This window comes from Chiloscyllium plagiosum, unplaced genomic scaffold (assembly GCF_037043375.1).
Source record: "Chiloscyllium plagiosum isolate Xiang-an unplaced genomic scaffold, Cpla_swu_hap1 HiC_scaffold_16, whole genome shotgun sequence".
Taxonomy (NCBI): Eukaryota; Metazoa; Chordata; class Chondrichthyes; order Orectolobiformes; family Hemiscylliidae; genus Chiloscyllium; species Chiloscyllium plagiosum.
The window spans coordinates 73,471,061-73,483,268 of NW_028270154.1; the positions used below are offsets into that span (position 1 = coordinate 73,471,061).

A 12,208-nucleotide genomic window follows, 5' to 3' on the forward strand; every position below is an offset into this window, starting at 1 on the left:
GCCCGAAACGTCGATTCTCCTGTTCCTTGGATGCTGCCTGACCTGCTGCGCTTTTCCAGCAACACATTTTCAGCTCTGATATTGGTACTATATCTGCTAGTGGGAGGCAGCTCAATCCATCTGCATTCACGTCTTGGCCTCCTGGACAGTACAAAAAACTTGTAATTATACACACTTAGTATTAGAGCCCATCTTCCGCCTCGGGATCCCATGGCACCAGTTTCCTCATCTCCCCTCCCCCCATCTTATCCCAGTTCCAACCTTCTAGCTCAGCACCGTCCTCATGACCTGTCCATCTTGCTTCCCACCTATCTGCTCCATCCTCCCCTCTGACCTATCACCATTACCCCAACCTCCATCCACCTATTGCACTCTCAGATACCTTCCTGCCAGCCCACCCCCTCCCATTTATCTCTCCACCCGAGGCTCCCAGCCTCATTCCTGATGAAGGACTTTTGCCCAAAATGTTGATTTTCCTCCTCCTCGAATGCTGCCTGACCTGCTGTCCTTTTCCAGCACCACACTCTCGACTTCAAAATCAGTACGACTGCTGCTGCCCATTCTGCAGACTGGACTTCTTTAATGGTTCCTTTGTTGTCCAGCCTTCTAATTTCTGTCTCTGCATTTTGTCTGTAAGACAAGTGGCACTGGGTGGGCCTTGCAGAATCATGGAATTGCTTCCTGGTCAACATGCAAGGTGACCTTGGCTCCTTTGATAGTCCCTAGACCTTCCTGAAAAACTTTTGGGTATTCCTTAGGGCTTTATTCAGGCAGCCATCTTCTAATCAAAATATGTTGAACTAATCTAGGTGAATCACTCTCAATCAGTTTCATCTGGTCAAGCTTGGGAGGGAACCTTTTACTACAATCAGTGGTAACTGAACCAACCACTTCTCATAAGAGGCCGGAACCGAATTTGCGCCCTTAATCTGTAAAGGCTCTAAGTCTAACAGAGGTCTTGTGTGAACCTAAAGGGTTGGAGTCCAGAGGCGAATTTTGTTAAAGACTTACTCTGTGATGTTATGAAGCAGACCAGACACCCTCAAAGTATTTTAAGATAGTCTAGACCCTAACTTTTTCTTATTTTAAAGACAAATTTAACATGCTGTTTTCCAGATGTAATTCAATTCATCGAACTACTCAACTTTAAGCAAAACACAATTTATTTAAGCACTGTAATAAAATACCACCAAAGAAAGAGGAATTTAGAATGTCTTAATTCTGTTGGAAAAGTTAATAGAATAATATAATAGATAGAATAAATGTTTCAATCCAGTAACATTTCACAAACATACCCATTGGTAAAAAGGCAAATTCAGGGAAACAGATTTTGTCTCACATGCAATCTAGTAGCTTAGGAAGAGAACCCTCAGCTTTTGGCTGTAATTGAGAGAGGGAAAAGAAAGCTTCCAATTCTTCAAACCCACAACATCAACTGCTGAAAGCTAAAACAAAAAATCTGGTCTATGTGAGCTGCCCGCAACCATATAAGTTGTTTCTATTGTTCCAATTTAAAAAAAAAACCAAGGTCTTAAAAGTTGTTTATCCGAGTGGCTATGGTAGACTGGTCAGCACCTTTGCCTTAAAACCTCGCTTTAAAAAAAACCAAGACAGAATAACCCATTAAAGCTACAGCATCATCACAGTAAGCACTGAAATGGCTATATTGGACTCAATTCAAACCAGATGACCATTTAACCAGATAGTTATTTTGAATTGTTCTGATTTGGATGACACTAAGCAATTTGACGGTTCCAAACCACATACAGGTGGGCTTTGTAGGGTGTGCACTCTCCTGGATACAGGCCTATGAGTTCTCTTACTCTATTTAGGTCCAGTAGGTTTCATTTGCTGTCTCAAGGCCGCATACCGGCAGTAACTACAATGGTTTGCCGGCCTGGATCTTGAAGGAAATTTTAAGCATTTGGGTGAGGCTTGGCTTTGTTTTGGGGTTGTGCTGTGGACTGACCTAGAGTCCCTCTGTTCAGGACATATCCTGAGTGAGGCTATGCAATTGCCTTCACTCAAGTGGTGTTCCCCAAGCTTGGACTGGCGAGGGTGCCCACGTTCATCGTAATTCCCTGCAACTCATGTGGTCCACTTGCCACATTTTCTAATGACAAAGTCAGTTGTGGTGTCTATTTGAAGTCTAATTGGGCTTCAATTTGTAGGGAGTTTTATATGATTACATCATTAATCCCACATACCAATCAGTCTCTCAACATCTTAAACCAAATCGCTTGTCTCTGCCAGTCATCTTAACCTGGTCAAAAATTATGATACAGATTCCCTAGGTTCTCAAATTACAAGTAAAAATGATAGTGTCTCAGAACTAGAGGAGGCTTGGAGCCATAAAATTTCTTAACTAAATCTGTCAACACTTGAAAGATTTTAGTATCCACCTCCAGGAAAGTTAGGCTCCTAATCACCTAAAAAGCTATGCATCCGCAAGCTGGTCAGGAGAATTACTCATTACTTTTCATATGCACCAACGTCATTTGCCTGGAAACAAATAATACATTCTTTCCAAATAGTGGGCCCAATCTTTGGCAGGGTCAAACGAATCAAGCTTCCCAAATAACAGCAGGATGCCAGAAATGCTTTCCCCAACTCAAAGGCAAGTGTTGCAAGCGAGTTTCTTCAGGAATGTTCTTTACTCTTGTTGCCACTGAAATAACTCCACAAAGGTCAATATCCCATCACCAAGCCACTCTTAATTACACGTGGAAAGTCCTTGTCACTTATCCAGCTCCCTCAGAGCCAGCAGACAAATTGTCAGAATACCTAACACTCCTGTTTTGATCTGTCGGCTAGAGCTCTCCAATTGGATCAGATTAGAATTTAGAATTTATTGTCATATGTATTTTTACAAGAAAAATACAATGAAAAGTGGTCTAAGTTGCCCTTCCATGGCACCTATATTGACAGAAGCCATGGTAAAATCATAAATTATAAAATTAAGTAAATATAAGACAAAGATCATCAAAGTTCATTTAAAGGCACCAGGTCTCAAAGAAAATGGATCCAGGATGAGAATGACACATTGGGATGAAAACCCGAAATGCAGGGATGCCACTCCATTGGGTTGAAAGCCCCTGAAGAAAAACTGCTGCTAGGAACGCCATTTTAAAAAAAGTGCTGGGCCGTCAGATCACTAGGTCGCTACCCACAGATAAAATGAAATGCCAAGATGTGGGAACACCGAGCCAAAAGCGCTCTCTGAAGATTAAGATTAACAGCTCCAGTCAGGGAACTCAATTGTTATTAGGTCCACCTGTCTTACCTTATTACAATCACTATAATGAGGATGGCAGATATCCTACCCTAAAGGACATTAGTGAGCCAGGTTTTTCTGGCAATCAACAATGGTTTCAAGCTCATCGGAATATTCTTAATTCCAGAATTTTTTTGTTGAATTCAAATTCCACCATGTGTTGTGGCAGGATTCAAACTTGAGTCTCCAAAACATGATTAAATTTCTGAATTAAGACTGCAGTGATATTACCATTCGGCCTTCACCTTCCTTCTATCGCCCTGTTTGCTGTCCTGGAATGAGGTCAACCTTAGATTGCATCTGACAGGGAGTCATCAGCACTATCAATTACTGTGTGGTCATTTTTCAAATATGATTTTTGGTCTCTATACTCACATATTTTAAAGGGTACTAATAAAAGGAACTACTGATTTGCTTGGTTTCTGGACCCTTTTGATTAATTTGTCTGTCTCAAAATCTTATTTATCAGCTTGAGATAGTTGTCAATGGTTTTTAAGACTTCTCACATTTATCAGAAATCTCATTAATTTCCTGTTCTGTATTAACATCATCTGCTGCTGTAGCTATGGAGTAATGTGTTGACCTGTTCAACTTCAGACTTGCTGTCCAATCTTGAAGCAATTCACAAGAATCCTTTTCTCCAAAGTCCCCAGTTTTATGTTTGATTTAGTCCTTCCAAATGTCTGAAACTTTTGGTCGTATAAATTTAGGATGTGTGTTTTTTTTCCTCAGCTTTTAGGCAGTTTATGTAAAATTTTTAATTTTCCTTCCGCTATTGAAAGCTTTTCTGTGCTGCTCAGCTTCACACTGACTCATCCAGATACTGCTGTCTCTCACTAAGAAATACCTTATTTGAAATTGGTATTTCTTAAAATATGCAAAACCATTACAAATTGTTTTGCTTTAAATTATTTCAATAATCCCTTCACTCCCTTACGATGGAGTATTAAGTATTTGCAATCATTTTTTATTTTGTTTGCTAGCTCGCAGTTGCTGTTTCTAATGGCATCGACCTTGGATCAGAACCACTGAGTTTTTATTTTAAGCACATGTTTGGGATCTAATTTACCCAATGCTACCTGACTAGTGTGTTGTTAAAATCAATTTTCATCCTTTTTAAGAGCTGCTCACCAGATTCACAAACTTTACATAACTCTCCGATATAAAGTCTGTGTTTACTGGATTATGATGTTCTTTACAGTTTACCAAGCTGCTTTGGTGTAGTTTGGATAATTTTGAAAGCTGATTTTGTTCTGACTCTCTCTGCTTCCACTTCACCTATATAGCAAGTTTGAAAGTCTTCAACTGTCTTTTTATAGACCTGCAGTCCTGGTGCCATTTTTTCAGATTGTCTTTAAAGTTGAATTTTCAATGTTATGGGTTCCTCCAGATTGTATGTCGTTGGTCTGGTTTTGGAGTGATGACTGAATTGTTGATACATTCTACCAACATCTGGTTTATTATGTATTAAGGTCCTATAAAAGCTCCACATGACTAGGTCTTGCAAGGCTGAAACCATGCTCATTCTCCCTCCAAGTCTCTCAGTCACATGCTAACTCCCTTCATCAATATGAGAGGTGAAATCCATCCAGGCCCAGACATTAATCTTGACATACTCAGATACCACAGGTACAACTGCCAAAAACACAGTCAGCACCTTCACATAGAAAATGTCTATTTTCTGAGACAACTGTTCGCACATATAAATAAAGACATTGGATTAAAATTCCCTGTGCACAGAAGTTGAATCTGACCTGTTTCACATGAAGTTTTCATTCAAACAGAGCATTAGTTGGAAAATTGACTGCAGAATGTTAAACAACACAATTTAATGTGCTCAATGATTTAATCCTTCCTTACTTAGTGTATTAGGGAGAAAAAAAACTTCCTTGTAAAAGAGATATTTGCAGTTTTCTCTGTGAAAGTATAAATGTTAGATTCCAGAATGTAGAGTCTACTTGCCAATACTGAACCTGTTTTGTCTAATTCTCCTTTAGATTTTCCTCAGAGACCATTACCTCGACCAGTTGATTCTGCTTTGAATGCCAACACATTCCCGTACAGAACTCCAAGACCAGGACCAAAGCCCAACTTCTCTGGAGGGAACCAGCTTGCCAATCCAGACAGGTATTTTGCCAGCAGTGTTCCTACATGTGACCACTAAGAGCATATCAGAGTAAAAAGTTTTAACAAATTTGTTTTTATGATTTTGTGAAATGTAAGGTCACTGGCATTTGTCGCTTTTCCCTAATTGCATCTTGTAGGTGGTGCACACTGCTGTTACACATCACTGGTGGATATGGTGGCAATCAAGCAAGCTGCCAAATCTTGTTTGGTGCTTTCTTCATTGTTTTTGGAGCTACCCTCCAAATGGGGAGTATTCCATCACACTCCTGAATTGTACCTTGTGGGTGGTGGAAGGCTTAGGGAGTCAGGAGGTGAGCTACTCAGTGCAGAATTGCCTTCCACTATGCTGTTCTTGTAGCTTTAGTATTTACACTGTCTTGGTACAGTTTCTACTCAATGGTGATAACGCTGATAATTTAGGAATAGTATTTAGTAATGGTAATGCCATTGAATATCACAGGTGACATTTAAATTCTCTTGTTTTGAAGATGGCTGTGCCTGGTGCTTGTATGGAATCAATGTTACTTTATACTTGTCAGCCCAAGCTGGGTGTTTGTCTTGCTCCATAAAGACATGGACCGCTTTAGTGTCTGATGAGTCACATTTGTGCCCTGAACAGAGAACATTCCCACTTATAGAGTCATTGAGTCAAGCAGCAGGGAACCAGACCTTTCAGTCCAACTTGTCCATGCCAACCAGCTTTCCCAAACTTAACTAGTCCCATTTGCCTGTGTTTGGTTATCTCCCCCTATACCTTTCCTTTTCAGGACATTTGGACCTGTCCAAATGTCTTTTAAATGTTGTAATTGTACCTGCATACTTTGTCAGTTCATTTTACATATGAACTATCTTCTGTATGAAGAAGTTGCTCCTCAAGTCCCTTTTAAATCTTTCTCCCCTCCCTTAAAAAATATGCCACCTAGTTTTGAACTCCCATACCCAAGGGAAAAGACCTTTACTATTCACCTTATCTATTCCCCTCATGGATTTATAGACCTCTAAGGTCCTCAACCTCCTATGCTCCAGTGAAAGAAGTCCTAGCCTTCCCTCCAGTCCAAGTAAAATCCTGGTAAACCGTTTCTGCATTGTCTCCAATTTAATAGTACTCTTCCTATAGCAGAGTAACCAAAACTGTACATGGTGCTCCAAAAGTGGCCTCACCAATGCCCTGTACAACCACAACATGACGACCCAATTCCTATACTCAGTGGTTTCAGCAATGAAGGCAAGCATGCCAAATACCTTCTTTATCACCCTGTCAACCTGTGATACAACTTTCAAAGAACTATGTATCTGAACCCCTAGGTCTCTCCATTTGACAACAATCCCAGGGCCCTACCATTAACTGTATAAGTCATGCCCTTGTTCATCTTACCAAAATGCAACACCTCACATTTATCCAAATGAAACTGCATTTGCCACTCTTTGGCCAATTGGTCCAATTGATCAAGACCCCTTTTGATGGAGGAACAGTCATTGTTGAGCAACTGAAAACAGTTGAGCTAGGACATTACCCTGAGGAACTTCTGAAGAGAAGTCTGGGATTGAGATAAATGCAGGGCTGCAGAGACAGTGTAGGAGGGAGAGCTTCAGATTTCTCGTACATTGGGACTGTTTTTGAATGCGGTAGGACAGGGCTGCAGAGACAGTGCAGGAGGGAGAGCTTCAGATTTCTCGTACATTGGGACTGTTTTTGAATGCGGTAGGACTTGTATAGGGCAGGTGGTTGTTCTTGAACCAGAAAGGAGCCACCATACTTACATAGAACTTTGTTAGTGCTGTTGGGGAATGTTTGAACTAACTTGGCACCTTGCGGTGGGATCTAGATGCAGTGTTGAGCAGTGTAAGGTGAATGGCCAAAATTAGAAGAGATAGCAAGTAAGTCAAGAGACTGGAGAAATTCTAGGCCAGGTAAGGGAAAGGGAGTTTGGCAAGTGTTGGATGATAATTATTTTAATGCAAGGAGTCTGGCAAACAAGGCAGATCAGTTGAAAGCACAAATTAAAATATGGGATACAATATCATTGCTGTCACAGAGAGAGGGACAGAATTGGCAGCTCAATATTTCAGGATAAAGTATCTTCAGGCGAGACAGGGATGGAGGCAAAGGAGGAGGATAACTGCAATATTGATCAAGGAATCTGTTTCTGCAGTAAGGAGGGAACATCTTAGAAGGCTCCTCAAGTGAAGCTTGTATGGGCAAAATGTAAGTACCAATAAGGTACAATAACATTGCTGGGATTGTACAATAGGCCCCCAAACAGCATGAGAGAAATAGAAGAGCAGTCATGTAGGCAAATGTTTTTTAATAGGGTAATGATAGTAAGGAATTCCCCAACATTAATCATAGAAAGGTTAAGAGGGAGTAGAATTCCTAAATGCATTCAGGAGAGTTATTTAGGCAGGTATATAGAAAGCCCTACAAAAGAGATTGTGGTTCTGGACTTAATTTTAGTTAACAAAGCTGGACAAGTGGTTGAAGTATCAATGGGGGAGCACTTGCAAACAACAGTCATAATTCCATTAGATTCAAGATTGTTATGGGCAAAACAAGTATGGGTCTGAAATCAAAGTTCTCAACTGGGTGAAGGCTGACTTTATAAGAATAGATATGATTTGGTCACAGTAGACTAGATGCAGATATCTTCAAGTAAATCTGACTCAGAACAGCCGGATAGTTCAAGAAGAAAATATGGAGAGTACAGGGCCAACATATTCCTATAAAGATAAAGGGTGGGACTATCAAATCCTGTGAACCATAGATATCAAGGGTTATTGGATGAAGAGAAAACAGGAGACTCGTCGCAAATACTGAGAGCTCAAAACAGCAGAAGCCTTCAGAGTATAGAGTGTGCATGAGGGAACTTAAAAAGGAAATTAGGAGAGCTTAAAGGGGATAAAAAGGACAATGGCAGGTAAAATAAAGGAAAATCCTAAGTTGTTTTACCCTTATTTTATGTGTAAAAGGGTAACAAGGGATATATTAAGCCCCAGTAAGGACCACAATGGTATCCTGTGTATTGAGCCAGTGGATGTAGGTAGAGTTCTAAATGAATATTTTGTGTCAGTGTTCATTTGTAAGAGTTACAATACAGGTGTAAAAATCAGGGAGAAAGAAATTAGCATAGATAGAGAGGAGGTTCTGAGTGGTCTAGCAGTCTGGTAGTAGATAAGTCTCAAGGCTGAATGAAATGTATCCCAGGTTGTTGAGTGAGGCAAGGGAGGAAATAGCAGGAGTGCTTGTAAAAATGTTCAATTCCTCTGTGGCCAAAAGAGAGATGCCAGAAGACTGGAAGACAGTCAGTGTGGTTCCATTATACAAAAAGGGAAACGGGAACTCCAAAACCAGGAAACAACAGGCCAATTAGTCTAACCTTGGTGGTGGGGGAACTATTAGAAGCAATCCTGAGGGACAGAATTAATCTGTGTTTGGAGAGGTAGGGACTAAACAAGAACTATCAGTGTGATTTTAGAAATGGGAGGTCATGTCTGACCAATGTGATTGAATTTTTTTTAAAGAGATGACCAGGTGTATAGATGAGGGCAGTGCTTTTGATGTGGCCCACTTTGTCTTTGTGTCATCTGCATACTTGGCAACAATACCCTCAGTTCCTTCATCCAGATTATGAATATAGAACATGAATAATTGTGGTCCCAATATAGATCCCTCCAAAACCCCAATAGTCAACAACTTCAATCCTGAAATAGACCCCTTTATCCCTATTCTCTACCTTCTGCCAATCAGCCAATCCTCTACCCATGGTAGTACCTTGCCACAAACACGATAGACTTTTATTCGTGCAGCACCTTGTCAAAAGGCCTTCTGGAAATCCAAATAGATCACACCCACTGGCTGTCCTTGATTTAACTTGTCCATTACTTCCTCGAAGAATCCTAACAGATTTGTTGGAGATGACCTCCCCTTGGTGAAACTGTGCTTACCATGCTCTTCCAAGGACTCCATTGGAGTGTTACATTAGCCATTTTCCTCTCCTATGGAATCCTCCCTGGCTCCAGTGATTCCTATCTTCTTCAGAACTCTGGAGTGCCATCCATCCAAATGATTTATCCACCTTCTGACCTTTCAGCTTCCCCAGGACCTTCTCCTTTCTAATGGCCACTATTCTTACCTCTGCCTCTCATGAAGTTCTGGTATGGTACTGCTGTCTTCAGCCATGAAGACTGACGCAAAATACCTATTCAGTTTCTCCGTTGCTCCTTTGTTGCCCACTTCTCGATTCTCATTTTCCAGCAGTCAAATGTCCAACTTGCTTCCCTCTTACCTTTATATGTCATCTTTTATATTAACTAGTTTACCCCCATTTTTCATGTTCAGCCCCCGTTATTGCCTTCTTAGTTGTTGTTTGCTGGTTTTTAGAGGTTTCCCACCAATCTTCACCACATTGTATGCTTGTTTTTTACCTACTGCTGACTTCCCTTGTCAGCTGTGGTTGCCTCATTCTACCCTTAATATGTTTTTGTCATTTTTGCTGTGCCTCCCAAATTACCCCCAGAAACATCTGCCATTGCTGTCCAGCATCTTTCCTGCTAGGCTTCCTTTCCAATCATACCTGCCCAGTTCTTATCTCATGTCTTTATAGCTACATTTACTCAACTGTAATGCCATTACATTTGATTCAAACTCATCCCTCTCAAATTGCAGTTTGAATTCTATCATATTATAGTCACTGACCCCTAAGCTCCCTAATCAAGTCTGCCTCATTACACATCACCAAATCCAGAACTGCCTGATTCCACCTGGGCTGTACCACAACTGTTCCTAAAATCCATTGCCCAGACATTCCACAAATTTCTTTTCTTGGGATTCACAACCAACCTGATTTTCCGAGTCCACGTGCATATTGAAGTCCCCATGGTTATTATAATAATGCTTTTCTTACATTCCTTTTCTACCTCCTGATTTATTTTCTGCCCCACGTCTCCACTACTGTTATGGGGCTGATACATAATTCCCATCAGGGACTTTTCTCCTTTGCGGTTCCTCAACTCTACCACACAGATTCTACACCTTCAGACTCTATATCGTTCTTGCTTTTGATTTAGTTTAATTTCTTACTAACAAGACAAACCCATCCCTGCTGCCCAACTGCCTGTCCTCCTGATAGGCTGCATATCATTGGATATTTAATTCCCAGTCCTGATGTCCTTGTAGCCACATATCTCTGATGCCCACAACATCATACTCACCAATTACAAACTCATTTACCTTGTTTTATATGCTGCACGCATTGAAATATTACATCCTTAGTCCTGTGTTGATCTCCCATCCCTTCTTATTAGTCGACCCTTATCTGCTGTGCCTGAAGTTAGATTCATGACCCTTTCTGTACTGTCTGTCCTATTAATTGTTCTGGTAACTTGAATAACCTTCTCCTGAGCCCTGTTCCCTTTAACTTTTTCTGTAATTTTCCATGCAACTGAACCCAGCCCTGCCACTGGCTGGTCAGATTGGCTGATTTAGTGATAATGGAATTCAATCCAGATAAATTTGAGGTGATGCACTTGGATAGTATAATCAAGGCAGGGGAATACGTGATGAATGGTAAAGTCATAGAGGTTTACAGCATGGAAACATGCCCTTCGGCCCAACTTGCCTATGCCGCCCAGTTTTCACAATTTAAACTAGTTCCATCTGGTTCATATCCCTCCATACTTATCCCATCCCTGTACCTGTCTAAATGTTTCTTAAATGACAAAATTATACTCACTTCCACCACTAACCTCTGGCAGCCTGTTCCAGACACCGCCCTCTATGTGACAAAATTGCCCCTCCAGACCTTTTTGTACCCTCTCACCTTAAACCTATGCCCTCTAGTTTTAGACTCCCCTATCATGGGGAAAAGCTGTCAGCTATATGCCTTATCTATGCCTCTCCTGATTTTACAGACATCTATAAGGTCAGCCTTCAGTCTCCTACACTCCCAGGAATAAAGTCCCAGTCTACCCAACCTCTCCTTATGACTCAAACCATCTGACCCAGGTAGCATCCTAGTAAATGTTTTCTGCACACTTTCTAGTTTAATAATATCCTTTGATTAGTAGGGCGACCAGAACTTCACATGGTATTCCGAATGCGGCCTCAGCCAATGTCTTGTACAGCTGCAACAAGACATTCCCAACTCCTAAACTCAATATTCTGATAGATGAGAGCAAGCCTTCTTCACTATCCTGTCTATTTGCGATTCAATTTTCAAAGAGGTATGAACCTGTAACCCGGGGTTTCTTTATAACACTTCCCAGGGTCCAACTATTAACTGTGTAAGTCCTGCCTTGGTTTGCCTTATCAAAATGCATTATCTAAATTAAACTCCATCTGCCATTCCTCAGCCTAATGGTCCAGTTGATCAAGATCTCACTGCATTCCTAGATAACTTTCTTCGCTTTCCACCATATCACTAATCCTGATGTCATCCGCAAACTTATTAATCATACCTATTAAACCTTTATCCAAATCATTTATATAAATGACAAATAGTAATGGTCCCAGCACTAATCCTTGTGGCACACCACTGGTCACAGGCTCCCAAACTGAAAAACAACCTCTACCATCAAGCCAATTTTGTATCCGATTGGCTAGCTCTCCCTGGATCTAGTGAGATTTAACCTTACTCAACAACATATATGTGGCACCTTGTTAAAGGTCTTGCTAAAGTCCATGGAGATAACATCTACTGTATTGAATCCTCATTAACTCATGACACTAACAAAAGCCTGGGAAGCACCGAGGATCAAAGGGACCTTAGCATGCATGCATGTACACTTGTTCCTTATGGGTGGCACGGTGGC

The 12,208-nt window shown here is 40.9% G+C and overlaps 1 protein-coding gene across 1 annotated transcript in view; it reads left to right on the plus strand.

Moving 5' to 3' along the window:
• The window catches only part of lcp2a (lymphocyte cytosolic protein 2a), a 157,570-nt gene that overhangs the window by 126,668 nt on the left and 18,694 nt on the right, over positions 1-12,208 (plus strand). Inside the window, exon 16 of the mRNA XM_043703923.2 lies at positions 5,272-5,401. Coding sequence (XP_043559858.1) covers positions 5,272-5,401 — 130 coding nt within the window. The remainder of the gene's footprint in view (positions 1-5,271; positions 5,402-12,208) is intronic.